At 40.1% G+C, this 27042-nt stretch overlaps 1 protein-coding gene across 5 annotated transcripts in view; it reads right to left on the reverse strand.

Annotated features, from left to right (window-relative positions):
* The window catches only part of DOCK3 (dedicator of cytokinesis 3), a 675444-nt gene that overhangs the window by 451903 nt on the left and 196499 nt on the right, over window positions 1-27042 (reverse strand). For all 5 annotated transcript variants that reach the window (XM_073010128.1, XM_073010127.1, XM_073010126.1 and 2 more), the window contains exon 5: window positions 4575-4671. In XM_073010128.1, the coding sequence (XP_072866229.1) occupies window positions 4575-4671 (97 nt within the window). The remainder of the gene's footprint in view (window positions 1-4574; window positions 4672-27042) is intronic.

A 27042-nucleotide genomic window follows, 5' to 3' on the forward strand; every position in this document is an offset into this window, starting at 1 on the left:
ATAAATTTCAATTAGAGCCTATGGTTGATTGCACTGTTTCGTTCTTCCCTATTCCTGATGACTATTGCCTAGTGGTTATACGGATTATAAAGAGAAAGGGTCATTAACCCCCAACTACAACAGTGATTTTTTTCTCTTTTCTCCATTCAGTTTTTTCAGGTTTTGCTTTATTTATTTTGCACCTCTGTTAGATTAAGATTATTCTGTCTTCCCAGTGAATTGATCCTTCTATCATTTTGTACTGTCTCTTTGTCCCTGGTAGTTTTCTTTGCTCTGATATTGAATTTTTCTTATATTAGCACAATTAATAGTATTTATTTAAGGAAAAAATTATTCACAATATAATGACATGTTATTAATATAATTACCCTGTTTTTCTTTCATGTTTGCATAGCATATATTTTTCTATCTGTAAACCTCCCTATATCATCATATAGACAAGTGAGTTTGAAGTGAGTTTCATATAAACAACATATCGTTTTTTTTATTGTACAATTCTGCTAAACTCTATCTTGTAATTACTCATATACTAGGATTTAAGTCTGCCATTTTAGTATTTACTTTTGTGTTTGCTCCCTCTATTTTACCTGCCTCTATGTCCTTTTTCTTATTTTTCTTTCTTTTTTTTTGAGACAGAGTCTCGCTCTGTTGCCCAGACTGGAGTGCAGTGGTCGGATCTCAGCTCACTGTAAGCTCCGCCTCCCGGGTTTACGCCATTCTCCTGCCTCAGCCTCCCAAGTAGCTGGGACTACAGGCGCCTGCCACCTCGCCTGGCTAGTTTTTTGTATTTTTTTAGTAGAGACGGGGTTTCACCCCCTTTCTTATTTTTCTGTAGGTTATTTGAACATTTTTAGTATTCTATTTTGACTTATAGTACTTTTTATTACATCACTTTATGTAATATCTTAATGATTGCTCTAGAGATTGCAGTACACATATGGAGCTGCTCAGTCTACTGGTATTACATTTTTGTTGTTGTTGTTTTTCGAGACAGAGTCTCGCTCTGTCGCCCAGGCTGGAGTGCATTGGCGCGACCTCGGCTCACTGCAAGCTCTGCCTCCCTGGTTCACACCATTCTCCTGCCTCAGCCTCACGAGTAGCTTGGGACTACAGACACACGCCACCACATCTGGCTAATTTTTTTGTATTTTTAGTAGAGACAGAGTTTCACCATGTTAGCTAGGATGGTCTCGATCTCCTGACCTCATGATCTGCCCACCTTGGCCTCCCAAAGTGCTGGGATTACAGGCGTGAGCCACCACACCCAGCCGAATGTTTTAATACTTAAAATAGAATGTAATTACTCTATCATAATTTATGTCCTTTTCCCTCTCCACTTTATAAAACAGTTTTTTTTTTTTTTTTAGATGGAGTTTTGCTCTCATCACCCAGGGTAGAGTGCAATGGCACAACCTTGGCTTACTGCAACCTCCGCCTCCCAGGTTCAAGCGATTCTCCTGTCTCAGCCTCCCATGTAGCTGGGAATACAAGCATGCAACACCATGCCTGGCTAATTTTTCTATTTTTAGTAGAGACAGGGTTTCACCATGTTGGCCAGGCTAGTCTCAAACTCCTGACCTCAGGTGATCCACCCACCTCGGCCTCCCAAAGTGCTGGGATTACAGGCGTGAGCCACCACACCCGGCCAACAGTTTTCTTAAATATTAATTCAACATACACTGAGAATTGTATCAACATTATAATTTTTGCTTTGTATTATCAAACATAACTTTAAAAACTGAAGAGAGAATTAATCTACCCTTTCCGTTGCTTTCTTCATTCCTAATGTTCCAAGTATCCTGTTGTCACTTCCTTTCTTTCTGAACAACTTCCTTTATAGTCATTCTTTTATAACCAATCTCCTGTCAACAAATTTTCTTACTTTCCTCCTTCTGATATGGGTTGACTACCCCTTCATTCCTGAAGCATATTTTTGCTGGATACACAATTCAGGATAATCTGCTGGTTTTTTTTTTTTTTTTCTTTAAGCAGTTGAAAAATGATAGGATACTTCCTGTCTGCCATACTTTCTGATGAGAAACCTGTTACTCAAATTGTTGTCACAGGTAATGTGTTAAATGTCCTCTAGCTACTTTCAAGATTTCTTGTTTGGCTTTAATTTTCAGAATTTGGACTATGATGTGTCTGAGTATGGATTTCTTTGGAGTTTTCCCATTTGGAGTTCACTAAGCTTCCTGAATCTAAGATGCTTATGTCTTCTGCCAAACTGGGAAATTTCAGCCATTATTTCATTTAAAAAAAAAAAGAAAAAAAAATTTTTTTTTTTTACTCCACATCCTGTCCTCTCTATCTAGTATTCTGAGGCTACAGTGTTACATCTTATCTTATTGTCCCACAGGTCTCTGGAAGCAGAGCTCATTTTTTCTATTTTTCTCTCCATTATTTGTATGGGAGAATTTCTAGTGAACTATCTTCAAATTGACCAATTCATTTCTCTATAATTTCTATAGGCTGCTATTGAGCTTATATATTTTTAATTTTGGTTATTATATATTTCAGTTCTATCATTTTCATTTGGTTCTTTATAGTTTTTACTTTGTTCCTAAGGTTGTCTATGTTTGTTTGTTTCAAGAGTGTTTGTAATTGCTTGTTGAAGCATTTTTACAAAAGCTGTTTAAATGTCCTTGTCGATCATTCCACATCTGTGTCATCTCAGTATCAGCATCTGCTGAGTTTAGATTTTCCTGATTTTTCACACGACAAGTAATTCTGCACCATATCCTGAACATTATTGTACTATGACACTCTGGTTCCTATTTAAATCATCTATTTTAGCAAGTAGTCAACCTGCTTAAAACTGCAACCTTCTCACCTTTATGAGCTGTGGATGAATGTCAATCTAGTTATAAAAATCTCTGCAGTGCTTTTCTAATTTCCCTCATTTGTGTTATGTAGATGATATAACTTCACCCCACTATCTCCTCAGTTTGGGTTTGCGTGGGGACAAGCACTGCCTCATTTTAGCAGGGCAAGAATGGAAGACAGGGTACTATCCCACAGGGTCTGCCTCATCAATGCAGTGGGGAAGGGAGGGTGGAGTCAGAGTCTTGCCCACAGACTCAGCTGGGGAAAGTACAACAAGGAAAGTAGAAGTCAAGAGTTCCAACCACAGGTTTCTCTATGGAAAGTTACCTCCTCCTTACTTCATATTCCGCTGAGGTGGGGCACCACTTCATTACTATAGGGTAGGGGGTGAAAGTCTAATTTTCTGAGTTCCTCCCGGCCACCCGCCCCCACATTTTTCCAGATTTTTCCAGTTCATTCTACAGTCTCCACTGGAGAGGGGCATCCTCTTGTTACTGTAGGAGGGGGAGGATGTATGTATAAAACAGCACTGGTTATGGATGCCACTGCTGAAATGCCTGTTAAGGTAGGAGGGAAATACAGCTTTTATTGTGTGTTCTCTTAGAAAACAGTAAAGTATTACTAAAAAAGTTTCTGTCTTTTGGGGCTATCCTCTGGCTAGAGAGAACAGGCTTTCCTTGGCACTAATTTTCCTTTGTTGGTTTCTACCCACTGGCATTTCCAAGTTGTGTGCCTCTCTAGAGACCAGGTCAGGATATATGAAGGTAAGGAAAGGGAAAAAAGGAGAGAGAGAGAGAAAGAAAACTCATTTGATCCTGAGCCCCCAAATCCCTTGGCAGTTCATTCTCTTTTTTCTAACTTTCTGAGTTTTCCAGGAGGTGAATTATGTGCTTTATCCAGGGCTTTTTGTTGTATTAGTAGAAGTAAAATAAAATGTGTTTACTCCATATTGTCCAGTGTTCAAACCCTGTCACTTATTTTTAGTGTAGATATTATGATTATTTCTACATCTTATCACTCTCTACTTTCTAAGTTTTCTGAGAACTTTATTACTTTTTTATTAGGTTTCTATTACTTTTTTTTTAAGAGACAGGGTCTCATTCCTTAGCCTCCCAAGTAGCTAGGACTACAGGCACACACCACCATACCCAACTAAATTTTTAATTTTGTGTAGAGATGGTGGTCACCAAGGTAGTTTCAAACTCCTGGCCTTAAGCAATCCTCCTGCCTCAGCTTCCCAAAGCACTAGAATTACAGGTGTGAGCCACCATGCCTGGCTTCTATTACATTTTCTATTAATTTATTGGGCCAGCAAAGTGTCAGATATGACATATCCTTGAAGCTTAGTAGCTGCTATAAACTGTTAACACAATTTATTGGCCTTTATATCCACCATTAGGTTCACAAAAGATAAAAATAAATAACTCTCAAGTTGGTTCATTTGTTCTGTAATTATCTGTTTTATGAAAGCATCTGGGGACACAACAATGAGTAAGACAGCTAAGATCCCTGGTGCTATGTAACATATTCCAGCGACTGGAGTAGAGAAACTACAGGCATATGAACAATAATGTGTGCTCCTCAGGTTGAAAAAACTCAGTCTGCTATGTTTCAGTAAATACTAAGAATATACATTTGATAAACTGCAAATATTCAGAAATCTAAAACTGCATACTTAGCACAGGTTAATATTTTTACTTGGTACACTAAACTTTAATGATCCAATAAACCAGTAATCAACTACTTACCACATACAACTGTTTCCACAAACTTGCCCATTCTTGTAGAGTTGCCGTAACCTCAGTCACAATAGAATCTTCAAGTGGAACCACAGTTTCATACTGCCTAGAACCAGAGCCACAAAAGACAGCCATATTATCTCTGAAAAAAATCTCAGCAAACTGTTTCCTGTCTTTTACTTGTTTAACTCACATTTTAAATTTATGCAAATAAAAAGTATATCTAATTATCAAAGACCTTTTTATAATGATATACTGCAACAGTCAAAGTGAACTGAATTAAAGAGATTTGGGTTTCACTGTATAAGTCCTCAGTTTTACTTTTTATAATACTATCCTTAAAACACACTTTTTTAAGAACAGTCTCTAAGCTTTTTTCCTTCAAGGAAAACCCATGATACTACCCAAGTCTTGCTCAGATTAATTTGTTTTAATTATTTATGTCCTTTAACATTTTTCTGCATGAAAGTTTGCTCATACCCTTGGTTTAAAAAAAAGATCTGGAAAAATGTGGGAGGTTGTGGCAGGGAGGAACCCACACAATTAAACTTTGAAAAGTGTAATGCATACTCCATTATATTGGTATTGTATTTCTTGCAACACAATGTCAGCAGAGGAATTCTAAGTCTGGTAGAGGAATTCTGAACCTGGTAACAGAAAGGTGCTTGGATTCTCTCTGACTACTTCATAAGCAGCATCCACTATAATGCCAGTCCCTGTGCCAACTGTCAAAAATTTATCAGTGAACAAAAATGAACAGGATTACTATCTTCAGAAAGGTCTTGGTCTGGACAGGGAATCAGACAGACATGGACAGTAATAAATCTAAAATGAAAATGAAAAGGTACTGATGTGGTTTGGCTGTGTCCCCACCCAAATCTCATCTTGACTTGTAGCTCCCATAATTCCCATGTGTTGTGGGAGAGACCCGGTGAGAGGTAATTGAATCATGGGGGCGGGTCTTTCCCAAGCTCTTCTCATAATAGTGAACGAGTCTCACAAGATCTGATGGTTTTTATAAAGAGGAGTTCCCGAGCACATGCTCTCTTGTCTGCTGCCATTAAGATGTGACTTTGCTCCTCCTTTGCCTTCCACTATGATTGCAAGGTCTCCCCAGCCACGAGGAACTGTGAGTCCATTAAATCTCTTCTTTATAAATTACCCAGTCTCAGATATGTCTTTATTTGCAGCATGAGAACAGACTAATACAGGTACAATGAAAGATTTTTAGCTGTGGTATACAATTTACAATGAGCAGATCAATAAACTCTTCTCTGAAGAAGTGTCAAGGCCCAATACATGCAAAAAAATCATGACATGAAAAGTGTGTGCAAAGGGAGAAAACGAGTTATGGTGCCACCTGCAAATGAGAAAAGTATGTAAGATGTCACTGAGTTGGAAAACAATTTCACACATCCAAGATGAAAAAAAGCTGGTATGACTGGGACCAGCTCTCATAGGACCTTTTCAAAAGACAGTAAAAATTCCAGATCTTAACACAAGTAACCTGAAAGAAAAGTTACTGAAAGCAGGAAGACTAACTTGACAATATTTCTATAATGTCTACACCAATGTTGAGGGTTAATAAAATACTTTATATGACCAAAGATTTGATATACTGATATACTGAGGTAACTTATACACATTTATTAGCCAAGGGGAATATCATCCATCTGAAAAAAAAAAAGTCCAGGAAAATATATTCCACAAAATTAGCATCAAGTATTATTTGTTTCTATAAGCAGCAGCTGACAAAGCACCACTGTGTTCAAAGATGACTCAGTGCATTAATATTGAGCATCAATGAATATATAAGTTATCTGATTATGCCTCATGGTTTTACTGTGTTCTTATTTTGTGTGACTTACCCCCACAGCTCACAAAAAGTCACCTTGAAATAATGCCATGGCATTATCTATATTCATCAAATTTACAAGCTCATTAATAGAAAAGCCTTCATCAAGGGCTTGTTAAGAGTAAAATGTGACAAAGGTAGTATCAGCAAGATGGCAGAAGAGGTGCTTTCTATTGTCACATGCCCCCAAGAAGCATCAATTTTCACAACAACTTGTGGACAAGAACACCTTTGTGGGAGTCTAGGAATCCCGCAGAAAAGTTTCAGCACACTACTGAGGCAAAAAACCCAGAACAGACGCAGTGGAGAGAGTAAGAAGTTTCATTTTACCTACATCACCCCTCCCACAAAGCAGCACAGCTCAACAAGAGAAACTCCATAACCCTGCAATTTCTCACAGTGGAAAGTAAAAGCACAATGATTAGGCACTCCACCAGCCATGTAAGACACTGCCCAAGAGACTCACTTTTCTCACCCCACCCCGAATATTGTGGTGATCAGCATGCTGAGTATTTAGGGAAGATGGGAGCAGGAAAATAACTGTGGTTTAATTTACTTTCATTTTTTGAAATAGATCATATTGATCTTCTCAGATGAAAAAGAGGAAGCTAATGATAAATGTCATAAGAAAGTCATGATGACTTGCTACACAAATTTAAATTGAATGAGAAGACATCCTTTATTTCTTCAAGCTACTGGTTAAAAGTTGCAATTTCTGAAGTTATTTCCATATACTACATCTTAAGAATGCTGTGGAGATAATTAGGAGATGTATAGAAACAATCAGGGAAATCACAATCTCAGTAACAAAACTTAAACATAAAGCACAAATAGATGCTATATGTGTGACATCAACTATAACATCTAATGTTCTAAAAAGGTTCACTGTAAACTGTTGCAGACAGATAAAGATTCATGAAGAAAGTGAAGTTACTAGAAGAGGCTTGCATCTGAAAGGTAAGCAGGTGGAGAGAGAGTCCTAAAGACCGTACTATGCTATAAAAAGTGGTACAGAAAAAATAATGAGCAAGGTATATTAAAGAGAATTCATGCTACTGATGGCAGCAGGCCATCTGTAGTGGGGAGGCGTGGGCGGTGGAGGCAGGAGTGGCTGCAAGAGCAGCAATAGCTGTGGTGAGTCTCCCGTGCCCTACCTCCAGGAGGCGGCTGACTGCACTGCCCTCACCCTTACACAGCCGGGCAGGACCCAGCTCCAGGCCCGGAGCCTCTGCGGCTCCAGAAACTCTCCCCAAGTTACTGCTCTCTCCTGCCACTGCTGCAGGGAGGGTGACGGGAGGAGGCAGTGTTGGAGCCACGCTTCAGGGGCCAGGGGCAGGAAGTGAGAGTGGTGCCCACTTCGGGGATCAGCCAGCAGTGCAGTCACCATGCCCACCTCGCAGAGAGCACTGGGTTCCTGCGCCTCTGGAGGAGGCTGTCTGCACAGGCCCGCCCAGGGTCACATGCCCAGGGTCGCATCCCAGGGTCTACCCCATATAGGTCTGCACGGTATCACTCCCAATGGCCGGACCAAGGCCTGCGATCCACTCCTAGAGATGCCCATCCTGGGCAGGGCCCCAAGCCAGGTGAGGGGGAGCTCTGGGCCGCCCCTGAGCACTGGAGCCACCGAGGGAGCTCGGGGAGACGTTGCCCCTGCCCTGGACACTGGCCGGGACCCAGCAAGGACCTGGAGCCCCAGCCCCAGGCTGTGAGGGAGCACAGTAGGGGCTGCATGCTCCAGGGGGCCAGGAGCTACAGGTAGCAGCCCCACCGTTTTGGGCATGGCTGCAGCTGCCCAAGTCAGGGTTGTGGACCTGGGCCTCCCTGGGCTCTTGGGGGGCAAGGAGTAGGCAGGAGCCTTGCACCAGTGAGGCTGCAGCTGCCCAAGTCGGGGCTGTGGATCCGGACCTCTGCACTCACTGCAAGGCAGTGAGATTTTAAATTTGACACTACGGAAATAGGGAAACGTGAGCGATGTTAAAGTAAGATTAATGTTTTAGTAAGATTAATGCAGAAATGATATGCAAGAGAAAGTAAAATACAATTTCCTTGGAGTTTCATCTATTAGGTCTTTGGCTACTTTAATCATTAAGATCTATAAAAAACTGAGATTGTTCCTATCTTACAGTTCTAAGACATAGGACTTCTGATAATTTGGCCTCAACTGCTAGTTTCCTCACTTCCTAGCTATGCTACTTTAGTAAAGGTATTTGAACTCTCAAAGCCTTGCCTTCCTCATCGGGAATAAGTGGATAATTCCACTATGAATCTGGGATACCAAAGTGTGATGTGGTTAAGTGTGAAGTACCAAATAAAATGATTAGTATATAGGATATTTAATAAATGGTAGCTGTTGTTGACTCTCAATCTTTAATTTTCATTGCTTACAATTAAGCAAAGAGTTTCTAGAATAAAATGTCAAAATCAGCTAGATTTTATATTGTACTTTAAATATATTTTTTACAGATGTCTTATCAAAATAGCTCAGTAAATTCTTATTTTGACATATTTCCTCAGCTCCAAAGACACAGCAATTGTAGGTAAAATATAAATATTTTTGAGATCCAAAATAAAATAAATATCTCAGTACAGCAACAACAGAACAACAATGACAACAAAAAAAACACAGCAGTGAACGAGGGTGAAATCACAGGTCTTCTAGACTCTGAAGTCTAAAGCCAGCACCGGTGACTAGGAATTTAAGGGGATAACAAGGAGGGAAAAAGTGCTCAAAATGAGATGGGAATCAAGGCCAGATTCACTGGTTGAAGTTTTGGAAAAGAAAGCCAACATGAAGCACAACACCAACTGCTATTAAACCTCATTTAGGACTATGGTTTTCAGCAAGCTGCAGGACTAAGGAGACTGGACCTTAAGCAGCCCCCTCCCCACTTCAGCCAAGGGTCAGAATCTACCACAGCCCCAATGTCACTGTGGGGAAGAAGCTCTAAAATGCTGCTGAAGGACCTGGTTCCACACTGGAGGTTAGGGGACAGATAGCAGTAACTGCTCAAGCACTAGACAGATATGCTCAGAGGGAAAAACGGAGAAGGGAAACAAAATCATCCACTTCTGAAAACCAAAATTCTACAATGCATGAAGACTCTATTATGTTAAAAGGCTTAAAAATAACACAAATGCTGTTCAACTTACAACGGGGTTACATTCTCATAAACCCGTTGTAAGTTGAAAACATCATGAAGTCAAAGATGCATTTAATATACCCAACCTGCCAAACATCCATAGCTTAGCCTATCCTCCTTTAAATGTACTCAGAACACTTATATTACCCTATTGTTTGGCAGAATCATCTAACAAAAAGTGTACTTTATAATAAAGTGTTAAATATTTCATATAACTTGTTCAACACTGTACTGACAGTGAAAAACACAATGTTTGTACAGGTACCCAAAGTATGGTTTCTACTGAATGCGTATCACTTTCGCACCACTGTAAAGTAGAAAAATCTTAAGGCAAACCATCATACGCTGGAGGCCATCTGTAAATCCTTTTCAGATAAAATTAACTTTATGAAATGGCCTGATAAACATTTTTAAATGTTTAGGATGCTTAGAGAAATGAAAAGAACCACTTCCATTTCAGAAAGGAAAAAGTATGAAACAGAACCAAGCACAAATAAAACAAGAAACGATGATATGCAATAGAATCAACTAAGAAACTTGCAAACGAAAATTATTAACACTCAAGTGTCCATCAATATAGACGAACGGAAAATTTAAATGTGGTCTATATAAGTGCAATGGAATATTATTCAACCTTAAAAAGGAATGAAATTCTAATACATTCTACAACATGGATGAATCATCAAAGCACTATGCTAGTGAAATATGCCAAATACAAAAAGACAAATGTTATGATTCCATTTATATTAGGTACCTAGAATATGAAAATTCATACAGACAGAAAGTAGAATAGAGATTACCAGGGGCTGGGTAGAGGCAGAACGGGGAGTAACTATTTAACAGGGACAGAGATTCTTTTGGCGATAATGAAAGTTCTGGAGATGAATTGTGATGACAGCTGCACAAGATTGTGAATGTATTTGATGCCACTGGTTTGTACACTTAAAGAACTGAAATGGTAAACTTTATATTATATATATATTTCACCACAATAAAATCACACAAAAACATTGCCAGTGAAAAAAGAAAACCTCAATAGAGAGGATATATGTTAGAAAGAATTCAAAAGAAAACAGTCGCAAGCCAGTACTGATGAAATCTCTCTAGAATGCAGGTCAGGGAAAAAAAAGAGACCCAAAGTATCTGTGAGTACTTAAGAGTACATGGGAGAGAGGTGGAAAAACTCTAATCTACGGCTAATAGGTATCCCAAAAGTAGTAAATGGCAGTGTTACAGACAATTGTGGGATTATTTTTTTCCTTCTCTGTTCTGCCTCATAATCCCCTTCCCCTAGGTGGAATGTAGAGACAGATTGTCCTCCATTCTGTGAGTGTAAAATGATGGATGCTTGATTTATCAACCTTCCTACATCTGGGGAACACAGGGCTATGACCTAAGTTCCTTTCAACCCAGACTTAGAAAAGGAAACCAATGACTTAAAGAAGCAAAGACTGAAAAGAAGACAACTTGGTAGCAGCTACAGTCAATTTCCAGAGACAGCAGTCTTTTTCTAAATTTCCCATGCAGTACTTATTTTATTTTCATTTTTTATGGATGTATAATAGTTATACATATTTATGGGGTACATGTAATATTCTGATATAAGCACACAATGTGTAATGAGAAAATCTTGGTAAATGAAATATCCATCACCTCAAATATTTATCATTTCTTTGTATTGAGAACATTCTAAATCTTCTCTTCTAGCTATTTCAAAATATACAATAAATTATTGTTAGCTATAGTCATTCTGTTGTGCTATAAAACCACTAGATCTTATTCCATCTAACAGTATTTCAGTACCCATTAACCAATCCCTCCTCATTCCCCACTCCCCACTGCCCTGTGGGAGCATCCAGTTTTAAGGTGGTGAGGGGAAGGAAGAAGGCAGAAGTAAATACTGCAGTCAAGGTATGTTTCATTGAGAAGATTTCAGAAAAGGCCTGAAGGAAGTGACAAAACTAATCAGGCACAGCATCCCACACATAAGAAACAACATAAGCCTCAAGGCAAGAGCATACCTGAAATGACTGAATAAAAGCAAGAAAACCAGTGTCACTGAAGGTTACAGGGTGACAGGAAGCCACATCATAAAACTTGTAAGCCTTTGTAAGAACTTTAGTGTTTGCTCTGCGTGAGATGGGAGTCGCTGGAAGGTTTTAAGCAGAGGAGTAACATGATCTAACATATTTTTAAAGAACAACTCTGGCAGTTATGTTGCAGTATAAACTGTAGGGGAACGTGGATAGAAACACGGAGACCAGTTAGAAGGCAGTGCTGTAACACAGGCAAGAAAATATAACCCCAGGAAGTACCTGTTTTTCATTCCATGCCATAATGGGACAATTTAGGACACCAAGATTCTCCTTCTTCTCAGCTGTCTAATGCTGTACCAACTCCAACCGACAGTCCATAAGGTGCTCACATCTTTCCTACCGTTCTTTGGCAGCTGACTCTCAACAACTCTCACAATCTTGCTATAGTGGGCACACATGCTAATTCCCTTTCAATTCCCACTTTCATCTGACGACTTTGGAGCCCCAGATCTCTAACCCTCTCTGGTTATGATAATGTCAAGGTTCCTGTAACACTTATAAATAAAATATATATATAACTAGAAGCAGAGTCTAATACTGTCTCCATCCTAGAGGAAAGCATGAGATTGAGTTTGAGAAAAGCTTTGCTAAATAAGACCAAGAATGAGGTCACAGAATGAATTAATAAATGGATGAACAAACAAATGAACAAATAGGCAGGCAAACTTTTCGAAAAAAAAAAAAAACTCTTGGTCTGGATGCTCAAAAGCAAGAAATCTTCCAGGTACTGCTGATCTACTGATTCTCCCTTTAACTCTAATCCAAACTAAGAGTTAACAAATCTAGCATATGTAGAATGGATATATAAAAATTGATTACATGAATTGGAATTATCTTGGCATACCCAACTAAATTAATGTCAAGAGACTGGGTCGGGGGAGGAGGGAAGCACTTGGGCACAAGGCACCCGTCCAAGGGTTCTATCACAAGCCAGCTGCCAAAATGGCCCGCTATAACTTTGGGAGGCCGAGGTGGGTGGATCACCTGAGGTCAGGAGTTCGAGACCAGCCTGGCCAACATGGTAAAACCCCATCTCTACTAAAAATACAAAAACTAGACAGGCGTGGTGGTGTGTGCCTTATAATTCCAGCTACTCAAGAGGCTGAGGCAACAGAATCACTTGAACCCGGGGAGGCAGAGGTGACAGTAAGCTAAGACTGTGCCATTTGCACTCCAGCCTGGGCAACAGAGTGAGACTCTGTCTCAAAAAAACAAAAACAAAAAAAGACTAGTTTTACCTAGTAGCTGCTGAAATGAACTGCCATGACTCTAAGAACAGTTTTACCTACTGCCATCACTCATCCAACCAATCAGAGCTTGCCAGCTCCCAAAAACTTCTCTAGTGTTAGTAAGTTTTCTTTCAAAACAATATGTAACATTCCTCTAATAAAACCCCAACCTTCTGTTTCTTCTTCAGACACACAGAAGACTACCCTGTCTGTGTGTATGCCCTGAATGGCAATTCTGCTTTCCTAAATAAAACTTTTTTTTTTTTTTTTTTTTTTTTAAAGGAGGCAGAGTCTTGCTATGTTTCCCAGGCTGGAGTGCAATGCCTACTCACAGGCATGATCATAGTGCACAATGGCCTCGAACTCCTGGGCTCGAGTAATCTTCCTGCCTCAGCCTCCTGAGGAGCCAAGACTACAGGTATGTGCCACTATGCCTGGCCTTCCAAATAAAATGCTTTGTTTAGAGATTTGTCTCTCTATTTTTATTTGACTTTGACAGATGGATGAGACAATTTGATATATACAAAATACTACTTGGAAGAACAATCTCTAATCAGGAAACCAGGACTGCAAAAAGCTTAATGCTCACTTTTCTGATGCTCATGCAAGAGTTCATTTTCTCTTTCAGCTTCATCACTCATATAGCCAAAAATCAAACTCAAGTTTTGATCCTAAGGATTGCTGAATTACAAGATCAGTTGAATTCATGGCCTTTTCATTAAAATTAAGATAAAAGGCAGGGTAGTAACATAAAAATAACAGTAACCTGTGAATCAGAATGGAGATAGAAGAAAGACATGGGCTAACTTAGGAAAGTCTGAGCTCCACCCCTAGTAAACCTTCTTTTGGCATCAGAAAAAGTCCCTCCTTCTGGGCTGATGAGGGCATCCTTGCCTTGCTTACATACTGTGAGATTACCTCACTTGAGTGAATTATCTTGCAAAGAGAAGCCCATTTTTCTTAGACCGTACACCATCCCCATAACTGTCCCCAGTGTCCTGTAAATTCAATCTGTTTACTTTCCCAGCCATCCTGAAAAGAACGCTGTGAAAGAAATAGCAGCTACAGAGGAGCTCAACTCTATGAACTTTCCCTCACCGAGGCTAATCTGACACCACAACTACTGAATCAGAACTGACCGGTAGCAGTGGGCAACCCTGAGACTTGGATGTGGTACACATACTCCAAGTTTATTAGCCAACTGCCTACAGGCAAGCTTATGCTTTTGACCCCATTCATGACAAAGAGGATGAGACTTGGACTTACTTTCCCTGGCTGCTTCATTTCTGGAAACATAATCTTCAGCAGAGTATTTAATACCTTATTTGCCATAACTCTCTTGCATATAAAACTGGAATATGAGCAAGGAATTCACTTTAAACAAAAAGAAGGAAAATAAGGAGCTGACACTCACCAGATTAACTGATCTCACTAATTACTTCATCACCCAGAGCAACACACTGTATAGAACAATAGACAAGACTATAGAAGACTTCATTATACTAGCTTTTTAAAGGCTGGGGCAATCCACACGTTAAGACAATTATTCTGAACCAGTAACTAATATAAAGTTATGTTTCTCCCATAACCAGAACACATGGATCCAGAAACATGAAGTAGAAATGTAAAGGATAATTTCTCATTCTCACATGTAATGACTCAGTTGCAAATTTTTTGCTTTCTATCTTTGAGGACTTTGGCTCTGCTAATTTAGAATTCAAGGGAAACATGCATACACTAGGTAAGAATATGATTCAATTATATCGAAGCTGAGATTCCCATGAGGCCATTTCAGGTTCAGGTTACCCCTGCCACTGAGCAAACAAACAAACAAAAAACAAAACAGAGGCAGTTTTGGCATTGGTTGGCATGATTTTTACAAGTCTTTAACAGAAATACTTTTGGTGCTATATAATAGAGTAGGAAGAAGCATGAATGGAACCCAAAAGATCCCCAGGGAATATCATAATACTACCATGCTCTGTGGTAAAAGTTAGTGCAAGAGTACAGCATCCCTCTGCATACTGAACCATCAAGGGCTCAAACACTACAGCTAAGTAGTACCTAGCTAAGGCAAGGAAATTATAAAATGGGTGGTAAAGTAAGGAAATCACTAATGCAAATTAATTTCTATAACCAAGTAGAGAAACATGTCTGTAATATCCACGATATATTATTCCTTGCTATGTCATGTATTCATTTATAAATTTAACTTCATTGACTTTTCCCCTTTTCCATTCCCCAGTGATTGTTTCCCCACCTATTTTTAAAAAGGTAGTGATAAGGTTTAGCTTTACACTAAAATCTATAATTTACAGAATAGCAAAAGAGAAACATTATAAAACTAAAGGAGAATATTGGAGAGACTATCAATTTGTAAATTTATATTAAGTACTAAATATTGTGGAATACAGCTAAGGTATTATATAGAGGGAATTCCATAATATTCAATTCTTGGATGAGATAAACCTAAAAATAAAAACCACTGTGGAAAATAGTGTGGAGTTTCCTTAAATAACTAAAAGTAGAACTACCATTTGATCCAATAATCCCACTACTGGGTATCTACCCAGAGGAAAAGAAGTCATTATACAAAAAAAGATACTCACACACGCATGTCTATAGCAGCACAATTCGCAATTGCAAAAAGGTGGAACCAAACCCAAATGCCCATCAATCAACAACTGGATAAAGAAACTGTGGTATATACATACACGATGGAAGACAATAAAAAGGAATGAACTGATGGCATTCACAGCAACCTGGACGAGACTGGAGTTTATTATTCTAAGTGAAGTAAATCAGGAATGGAAAACCAAGCATCGTATGTTCTCACTCATAAGTGGGAGCTAAGCTATGAGGATGCAAAGGCAAGAGAATGATGCAATGGACCTTGGGGACTCAGGGAAAAGGTGGGAAGGGGGTGACGGATAAAAAGACAACAAACTGGGTGCAGTGTATACTGCTTGGGTGATGGGTACACCAAAATTTCACAAATCACCACTAGAGAACTTTCTCGTGTAACCAAATACCACCTGTTCCCCAATAACCTATGGAGAGAAAAAAAAATTTTTTTAAAGACTAAAAACAAATTTGCTAAGTGCATAAACCTCAGAATTGACAAGAACAAAAAACAAAAGTACAAAACTTCAGAGGTAAGAAAAAACACAAAATACAAACTATCATTCATGACAACCGAAACAAATTAATGAGATAGAAAACAAACAATATTAAGAATAAGCAAAATAAAAAAGCTGGTTCTTTATAAAGTCAAAGCAGAAAAACTTCTGAAAAAATTGATGTGAAGAAAAATTTTTAAAAACACAAAAGCAATATTAGTATAAAAGGGATGAGCATAATCATAGATTCGATCTGAAATTTTTAAAATATTCTTAAAAATATAATGAATAAGCTTATAGTAGTAAATCTAAAACAAAATATGGATGTAAAAATTTCCAGGAAAATATAAAGTACTAAAATTTACTCAAGAAGAAATAGAACACCCGGATAAATTAAAAAACCATTAAAGAAACTGAATTAACCCAGTAATCAAGTTTTTCTCCCCTACCCACCCTACTACCCAACTCATTATCTAAAAGATAGCAGGCCCAGACATTTTAAAACACAAGTTTTATCAAACCTTTAAAGAAGGGTTAATCTCTACATTCACTTTTTTAGTCTAGCAATAATGTGAAGGTTATTCAACTCATGCTACAAAACTAGAATAGTATTTAGACCCAAATTAGTAAAGGATATGACATGAAAAAATCATAGACCAATCACATACATAAATACAGAAGCAAAAATCTAGAAAATCAAAAGCAATAGTGTAATAAAAATAATACATCATTACCATGACAGGTAATGGGAACTTCCATGTCTTGCCTCTAATATCTCAACATTATCACATTCCATAGGTCTTTCCTACTTTCTTAAAATATGTATTTTGAAATGATTATCAAGCAAGATGTACAACTAAAAGCCTCTAGCACTTGTTCCCCTCATACAGGGAGACAAAACAATTAAAAGACAACTACTTTTTTTTTTTTTTTTGAGACAGAGTCTCGCTCTGTCGCCCAGGCTGGAGTGCAGTGGTACAATCTCGGCTCACTGCAAGCCCCGCCTCCAGGGTTCACACCATTCTCCTGCCTCAGCCTCCCGAATAGCTGGGACTACTGGCGCCCGCCACCACGCCTGGCTAATTGTTTTCTATTTTTACTAGAGACGGTGTTTCACCGTGTTAGCCAGGATGGTCTCGATCTCCTGAGCTCGTGATCTGCCCGCCTCATTCTCCCAAAGTGCTGGGATTACAGGTGTGAGCCACCGCACCCGGCCAAGACAACTACATTTTAACAAAAATAACTGAGGGACAGTGCCAGAGTGCATCAAAGGAGCAATACAAACTTTGGTGAGAAAAGAAACTTGGCCACGTAGAGAATGGAAGGAAGCATCGGGCCCATCTCCCAACTGGGCTCAGCTGGAAACCAGGAGGAACTTATCCCAACAGTAAGGAGTTAAGCTAAAGGATCCCAGGAACACACATTAACACCCTGGACACTTGCAGGCCTCACCACTCAGGCCAATGCAGTCCTCATAGGAACTAGACCCAGCTGAGGGAGATGCCTGGAGTCCACATAGCTGTGCTTTCCCCAGAGAAGGAGCTGACACCATCTCCCATCCCCTATGGCCCACATGGCTATCACACTTCTCCATTTTGGAACTGAACTATGGCTGGAGTGTATCTTGCTTTGGGGGTGAGCAGACGTGGCATTCCTTCATCTCTGCGGCTGAGGCAACACAGAACTATCACAAACCTATGGCTGGATGTCCCCAAGCTAAGTTGTGAGCAACTGTTAGACCCCTCCCCATAGAAACAAGCAAAGATGGGACCACTCTACCTAAACTTCCCCCTACTGCTGTGGGCCAGAGCTGAAATAGTATCCTCATCTTCAAAACACGGTACCTTGGTCACCTAGAACAGTCATGCCTCTCCAGTAACTAAGCTGAAACAAAACAGTGCCTTGGCCACTAGGAATTGACTCCACACCCTAGTACCTCAGCTGAAGCAGCTCCCTGCATTCCAGGAAAATGATACGTGGGTCACCCAGAACAGTCAGACCTCTCCCCAGGCCTCAGCTGAAGCAGCACATCACCCCCTGGGAAACTGGTGCCCTGGCAAGTGGAGCAGCTGCGCATTCCAGGACTGAGTTGGTGTAGTACCCCATGTCCCAGAGAAACAGAATGGTATCTGAACTTGGATACCCTGCTCTATAGGCCATGCAATACTAGCATCCTGCCTTCCATGCAGGTGAACTCGTCCCCTAGTGCATACGCTGCTGAAAGACTGCTCTCCCTGGGGACGGCAGTCATTGCTGTACTGTTCCCTGTACCCTCCAGGGACCAAACAACAGCTGTGCTTCACCATTCTACAAGGGCAGGTACATTCTGCCCCTGTACCTGACCTCACAGTCTGAGATACTGCAAAGTCCCGCCATCTAATGGTCTAGAGTCACTACTATAAGATGCCTCATGCCCTGCCCCTGAGTTCCATTGGATCAGGATGCCAAACTGCAGCTGGACCCTGCTCCTAGGCCCAAACCTCCAGAACACCTCTTCCCTGGAGTCAAGCCAGTGCTGTACCCTGCCAGGCAGAAGTAGAATCACAACTAAAACCTGGCACTCAGCCCATACTGCTAAGGGGTGCCTCAAATTCACAAATCTTGGCTGTGTGAGCAATCTATATCCAACTCTGCCACAGAGAGTAAACCTAAACCCCAAGACCCAGGTGCTGCAATACATTCATGACACCCCGAAGCTAGAACACTAGTCCCACAGCCACTTCGAGAACATCCACCTAGAATCCAGCACCACTGCAAATGCTTGTGGGCCTGTCAAACATGACACCAAGAGGGATCCCATTGGTTAAGTCTCCCCATTGTGGGAAAAGCAAAAATTAACCAACAAATTGGTTTTGGAGATTTAAACACCCTACTATCAGCATTAGACAGATCATCTGGACAGAAAATCAACAAAGAAACATTGGATTTAAACTATACTTTACATTAAATGGACCAAACAGACATTAAAGAACATTTCATTCAATAGCTGAAGAGTAAACATTCGTATCATCAGCACATGAAACATTCTCCAGAACAGACTGTATATTAGGCCATAACACAAGTCTCAACAAACTCAAAAGAACTTAAATCATATCAACTATCTTTTCTGACCACAATAAAACTATATATCAATAACAAGAAAAATTTTCAAAATTACAGTTACATGCAAATTAAATAACATGTTTCAGAATAACCAATGTCTCAATGAAAAAGTTAACAATAAAATTTAAACATTTCTTGTAACAAGTGAAAATAGAAACACAACATACCAAAACCTATGAATACAGCAAAAATGGTATTAAGAGGAAAGTTTATAGAAATCAATGCCAATATCAAAAAAGTAGAAAGCTCTCAAATGAACAACCTGAAATAAACAACAAGAATGAGTGTAAATAATTAGATGAGCAAGAACAAACCAAACCTAAATATAAGAAAATAAACTATGAAGAGCTGAAATAAAATTGAGGAAAAAAATACAAAGAGCCACAAAATAAAAACTGGGTTTTTTAAGAAGGTAAACAAAACTGACAAACTACTACCTATACTAACCATGAAAAAAAAAAGACCCAAATAAATAAAATAAAATAAAAAAGAGAGACAATATAGGGAGGACAAAGCAAGATGCCAGAATACAAGGCTCAACCAAGTGTCCTCTCCCTGCAACACAAGGACACCAATTTAACAACCATCCACACCAAAAAAGCACCTTTATGAGAACTAAAACTCAGAAGACCTCCATATAGTACCTGGTTTTAACTTCACACTGCTGAAACAGGCACTAAAGAGGTATAAAGAACAATCATGAATCGCCGATGCCACTCCTTCCCAATCCCCCAGCAGTAGTACAGAGAGGGTTCCTGTGCACTGAAGACAGGGAACTTGCAGCAATTCTAAGGCACTGAATTCAGTGCTATTCTGTTATAGCACAAAAACAACACAGACGAAACTCAGCTGATACCCACCAACGAAGGGATCATTGTAAACTAGCCGTAGCCAGAAGGAAATCAACAATTCCAGTGGTTGGAATGTGAGTTCCCGCAAGCCTCACCACTGTGAACATGCTTTGGGGCCCTAATCTTGAAAGGCAGTCCAGGGCACAAGAACTGCAACTCCTGTGTGAGTGCTGAACTGGGCCCAGAGCCAGTGGACTGGAGGTGCATGAGACCTAATGGCACAAGAGCCGAAGCAACTAAGAGAGTGCTGACATCACCCTTCTCCTAGCCCCAGGCTGCACAGCTTGCAACTCTAAAAGACAACTCCCTTCTGTTTGAGGAGAGGAAAGAGTGGGGAAGACTTTGTTTTGCATATTGAATAACAGCTCAACCACAGCAAGATAGGGCACCAGTCAGTCACAAGGTCTCCTTTCCAGGTCCCAGCTCTCAGACCTTACTAACCTGCTAAACTAAACATACCCAGGCCAGAAAAAAACCCACTGCCTTGAAAGGAAGGATCCATTCCAAAATAAATTGATCACCTGCTAACTGAAAAGCCCCTGGGGCATGAATAAATACCAGTGATACCCAGGTACTATGTCAAGGGCCTTGGGTGAGAATCTGAGACCTGCTGCCTTCAGGTGAGACACAGAACATTCCCAGCTCTGGTGGCTACAGGGCAAGACTTCTGCTTGAGAAAAGTGGAGGGGAAAAGTAAAGAGGGCTTTCTCTTGCACCTTAGGTACCAGCTTGGTCACCAGTCAGTAGGGAACAAAGCGGGCTCTAGGGGCCCTCAATTCCAGGACTTGGCTCTTGGATGGCATTTCTGGAACTGTCCTGGGTCAGAGAGGAGGCCACTGCCCCGAAGGGTGAGTCCTAGGCAAGGCAAGATTCACTGCATGCTGACTCAAGAGCCCTTAAGACTTAAGGGAACATCAACAGTAGTCAGGCAGTACTCCCTGTGGGGCTGTGGGCCTGTGGGCCTGTAGCAGCAGTGGCTATAGGGTGAGATTTCTCTGCCTTTGAAAAAGGGAAGGAAAAGGGGGAAGGATGGTGTCTTGTGGTTTCAGTAACAGCTCAGCTACATAGCACAATAGAACACCAAGTAGATTTCTAAAGTATTGGGTGAAACCCCGCCCCTGATATTCACATGAGTTATTTTCTATTTCCCTAAGCGTTGGCTGGTCTGATAAATAAAATGAAATAATATAAAAGAGAGAAATTTTAAAGCTGGGTGTCCAGGACAGACATCACATGTCAGCAGGTTCCGTGATGCTACCTGAGCCGTAAAACCAGCAAGTTTTTATTAGAGATTTTCAAAATGGAAGGGAGTGTACCAATAGTGTGGGGGTCACAGAGATCATATGCTTCACAAGGTAATAAAATATCACAAAGCAAATGGAGGCAGGGCAAGATCACAGGATCACAGGACGGGGCGAAATTAAAATTGTTAATGAAGTTTCAGCACGCATTGTCATTGATAACATCTTATCAGGAGACAGGGTTTAAGAGCAGACAACCGGTCTGACCAAAATTTATTAGGCAGGAATTTCCTCGTCCTAATAAGCCTGGGAGCACTACAGGAGACTGGGGCTTATTTCATCCCTTTGTCTTCCACCGTAAAAGACAGCTGCCTCTAAAGTGGCCATTTTAGAGACCTACCCTCAGGGGCACATTCTCTTTCTCAGGGATGTTCCTTACTGAGAAAAAGAATTCAGTGACATTTCTCCTATTTGCTTTTGAAAGAAGAGAAATATGGCTCTGTTCCACCCAGCTCACCTGCAGTCAGAGTTTAAGGTTATCTCCCTCGTTCCCTGAACATTGTTGTTATCGTTCTTTTTTCAAGGTGCCCAGATTTCATATTGTTCAAGCACACATGCTCTACAAACAATCTGTGCAGTTAACGCAATCATCACAGGGTCCTAAGGCAACTTACATGCTCCTCAGCTTACAAAGATGACAGGATTAAGAGATTAAAGACAGGCATAGGAAATCACAAGGGTATTGACTGGGCAAGTGACAAGTGTCCACGAAATCTTCATAATTTATGTTCAGAGACTGCAGTAAAAACAGGAATAAGAAATTATAAAAGCATTAATTTGGGGAACTAATAAATGTCCATGAAATCTTCACAATTTATGTTCTTCTGCCATGGCTTCAGCCGGTCCCTCCATTCGGGGTCCCTGACTTCCCGCAACACTAAGGTTTTTTACTAGTTCCTGGCTCCTGGACATCACCTCTGGACCCTGGGAACTAAGGAAACATGGCATCCTGAAGGAAAGGACACAGGCCTGGCTGGCTTTGCCACCTGCTGACTGTAGAGCACCGGGGCCATGAGCAAACATACACAGTAGCCAGGGATTTTGGCTATAGTAGTCCTTGCGTGACATTCAGTGCCATGCAAGCTTCAGGTCTGACCCAGCACAGACCTAGTGGTGGTGACCACAGAGGTGCTTGTCACTCCATCCCCAGGTTCAGATGGCTCAGAACACAGAGAGGGAGATTCTGCTTATTTGGGAGAAAGTAAGGAAAAAGAACAAGAGTCTCTGCCTGGTAATACAGAGAATACTTCTGGATCGTGTCAAAGACTATCAAGGTGGTACCTCATGATCAAGTGGAATTCATCTCAAGGAAAGAGAAAGTAATAAAGGGCATCTAAATTGGAATGGAGGAAGTAAAACTGTTTCTGTTTGAAAACAACATGATCATATGTATCTCTACAAACTCTACCAGAAAATTAATTATAACTGAAAGGCAAATTCAGTAAAGCTGCAGGACATAACATCAACCTGCCAAAATCAGTAGCACTTCAAGAGATCAATAAACTGGCAGAAAAAGAAACCAAAAAGCAAGCCCATGTATAATAGCTACAAAAAAATAATAAGATCCCTAGGAATAAATTAAACAAGGTAGTGAAAGATCTCTACAAGGAAAACTATTAAACACTGATAGAAAGAAACTGAAGAGGGCACAAATAAATGAAAAGAAAATCCATGTTCATGAATAGGAAGAATATTGTAAAAATGACCAAACTACCAAAAGTGATCTGCAGATTCAATACAATCTCTCTCTCTCTCTCAAAAAACAATTACATTCTTCACAGAAATAGAAAAATCCTAAAATTTGTATGGTACTACAAAATTTTCCAAGTAGCTAAGGCAATCCTGAGTAAAAAGAACAAAGCTGGAGGCATCACACTACCCGACTTCAAAATATACTAAAAGCCACAGTAACCAAAACAACATGGTACTGGCATTAAAAACAGATACATAGAGCAATGAAACAGACTAGAGAACAAAAATAAATCCACACATACAAAGTCAACTAATTTTTGTCAAACGTGGCAAAAACATACATTGGAGAAAGGACAGTATATTCAGTCAATGGTGCTAGGAATACTAAATTTCCGTGGGTAGATAAATGAAACTAAACCCCATCTCTCACCACATACAAAAGTCAACTTGAAATGGATTAAAGACTTAAATGTAAGACTTGAAACTATGATATCACTAGAAGAAAACATTGGGAAAACTCTCAGCACATTGTCTGGACAAAGATTTTTGGAGTGAGACCTCAAAGGAAAAATAACAAAAGCAAAAACAGGCAAATGGGATTGTATCAAGCTAAAAAGCTTCTGCACAGAAAAAGAGGCAATCAAGAAAGTGAAAAAACAACCTATAGAAAGGGGGAAATATTTGCAAACTATTTATGTGACAAAGGATTAATAACCACCATATATAATGAACTCAATTCCAGAGCAAAAAGACAATCCAAATAAAAATGGACGAATGAGGGAAGGCATAGCAAGATGGCCAAATAGAACCCTCCAGCAATCATCCTCTGCAGAACACCAAATTGAACAACCACCCATGCAAGAAAGCACCTTCTTAAGAACCAAAAATTAGAGGTGAGTGGACAGAGCACCTGGTTTTAACATGATATCCAGGAAAGAAGTGTTGAAGAGAATAAGAAAGGCTTACTTGCATTGCCTACACCACCAATCCCTATCCACCATCGGCACATGGAGAGATAATCTGTGTGCTTGGGGGAGGGAGAACAAAGTGACTGTGGGGCTTTGCATTGGAACTCAGTGATTCCTTATCACAGCAGAACATAACACATGGCAGAATTTGGTCAGTGCCCATGGAGGGGGCTCTTAGAGCAGCTTCAGCCAGAGGGTAATCTTACACCCCAGCAGTAGGCACCTGAGTGGTAGCTAGCCCCACCGCCAGTGCACTAAAGTGCCCTTGGGTTCTGAACAAATCTGAAATGCCATCTAGGCCACAAGGACTGCAGTCTTTGGGCAAGTCCTGGGGCTGTGCTGGGCTCAGAGCTGGTGGACTTGGGGTGCACATGACCCAGTAAGACATGAGATGGGGCAGCCAAAGGAATGCTTGTGTCACCAGTAGAAGAGATCTCTCCCTGAGCTGCACTGCCTAGAGTGTAAGGAGGGGTGATGCTGAAAACTCAAAAAGCCAGAGTACCTTTTCTCTTCCAAATGACTGCAATACCTCTCCAGCAAAAGCACAGAAGTGGGCTGAGGCTGAGATGGCTGAACTGACAGAAGCAGGCTTCAGCCAGCTTCGTTGAGATAAAGGAGCACATCCTAACCCAATGCAAAGAAGCTAACAATCATGAAAAAATAATACAAGAGCTGATAATGAGAATAACTACTTTAGAAAGGAGTACAACTGACCTGATGAAGCTAAAAATAAAACACAGGAAATTCACAATGCAATCACAAGTATCAACAGCAGAATAGACCAAGCAGAGAAAATAATCTCAAAGCTTGAAGACTATCTTTCTGAAATAAGACAGGCAGACAAGAATATAGAAAAAAGAATGAAAAGGAATGAACAAAACCTCTGAGATACATAGGATTTCGTAAAAAGACCAAACCTACAACTGATTGAGTTACCTGAAAGAGATGGAGAGAACAGAACTAGGTTGGAAAACATACTTCAGGATATCATCCAGGAGAGCTTCTCCAACCAAACAAGACAGGCCAACATTCAAATTCAGGAAATCCAGGGAACCTCAATAAGAAACTCCACGAGATCAATCCCAAGACACATACTCATCAGATTCTCCAAGGTCAAAATGAAAGAAAAAAGGGTTAAGGGCACCCAGAGAAAAAGGACAGGTCATCTACAAAGAAAAGCCCACTAGTGTAACAGCAGACCCCTCAGTGGAAACCCTATAAGCCAGAAGAGATTGGAAACCAATATTCAACATTCTTAAAAAAAAAAAATTCCAACCCAGAATTTCACATCTGGCCAAACTAAGCTTCATAAGTGAAGAAGAAATAAGATCCTTTTCAAAGAAGCAAATGCTGAGGGAATTCATCAACAGGCCTGCCTTGTAAGAGCTCCTGAAGGAAGCACTCAATATGGAAAGAAAATACCATTACCAGCCTCTACAAAAATGCACTGAAGTACACAGAAGAACAGTGACACTATGAAGCAACCACATGAACAAGTCTGCAAAATAACCTGCTAACATCATGACAGGATCAAATTCACATATAACAATATTAAACTTAAATGTAAATGGGCTAAATGCCCCAATTAAAAGACACAGAATGGCAAGATGGATAAAAAGTTAAGACCACTGGTATGCCGTCTTCAGGAGACCCATCTCATGTGCAAAGACATACATAGGCTCAAAATAAAGAGATGGAGGAAAATTTATCAAGCAAAAGGAAAACAAAAAAAACCAGGCATCACAATCCTACTTTCAGACAAAACAGACTTTAAACTACCACATGTCAAAAAAGACAAAGAAGGGCATTACATAATGATAAATGGTTCAATTTAATAAGAAGAGTTAAATAACCTAAATACATATGCACCCAATACAGGAGCACCCAGATTCATAAAGCAAGTTCTTAGAGACTTACAAAGAGACTTAGACTCCTGCACAATAATAGTGGGAGACTTTAATGCCCCACTGACAATATTAGATCATCAAGACAGAAAATTAACAAAGATATTCAGGACCTGAACTAAGCCTGGATCAAGCAAACCTGATAGATATCTAGAGAACTCTCCAACCAAAACCAACAGGATATACATTCTTCTGATTGCCACATGGTACTTACTCTAAAATAGATCACATAATCAGAAGTAAAACACACCTCGGCAAATGCAAAAGAACTAAAATCAAGACAGTCTCTCAGACCACAGCACAATCAAATTAGAATTCAACGTTAAGAAACTCCCTCCAACCCTCACAACACGTGGAAACTGAACAACCTGTTCCTGAATTGACTACTGGGTGAATAATGAAATTGAGGCAGAAATCAAGAAGTTCTTTGAAAATAATGAGAACGGGCCGGGCGTGGTGGCTCACGTCTGTAATCCCAGCACTTTGGGAGGCCGAGGTGGGCAGATCATGAGGTCAGGAGATCGAGACCATTCTGGCTAACATGGTGAATTCCCGTCTCTACTGAAAATACAAAAAAATTAGCTGGGCGTGGTGGCAGACGCCTGTAGTCCCAGCTACTGGGGAGGCTGAGGCAGGAGAATGGCGTGAACCTGGGAGGCGGAGCTTGCAGTGAGCCGAGATCACGCCACTGCATGCCAGCCTGGGTGACAGAGTGAGACTCCGCCTCAAAAAAAAAAAGAAAAGAAAAGAAAAGAATGAGAACAAAGAGACAATGTAACAGAATAGCTGGAATGCTGCTAAAGCAGTGTTCAGACACAAGTTTATAACACTAAATGCCCACATCAAAAAGCCAGAAAGATCTCAAATGAGCAGCCTAACATCACAACTAAAAGAACTAGAGAACCAAGAGCAAAGAAACCCCAAAGATAGCAGAAAGCAAGAAATAACCAGGATCAGAGCAGAAGTAAAAAAAATTGAGATTTAAAAAAAAAAAAAAAAAAAAAGCCCTTCCCAAAAAAAACAAAAATCAATGAATCTGGAAGCTGGTTTTTTGAAAAAATTAATAAAATAGACTGCTAGCTAGACTCATTAAAAAAAGAAGAATCAAATAGACACAATCAGAAATTAAAAGGGGTATATCACTACTGATCGCACAGAAATACAAACCACCACTAGAGAATACTATGAACATCTCTATGTCCATGAACCAGAAAATCTAG

Source organism: Chlorocebus sabaeus, chromosome 22, assembly GCF_047675955.1.
Source record: "Chlorocebus sabaeus isolate Y175 chromosome 22, mChlSab1.0.hap1, whole genome shotgun sequence".
In the NCBI taxonomy this organism is placed as follows: domain Eukaryota; kingdom Metazoa; phylum Chordata; class Mammalia; order Primates; family Cercopithecidae; genus Chlorocebus; species Chlorocebus sabaeus.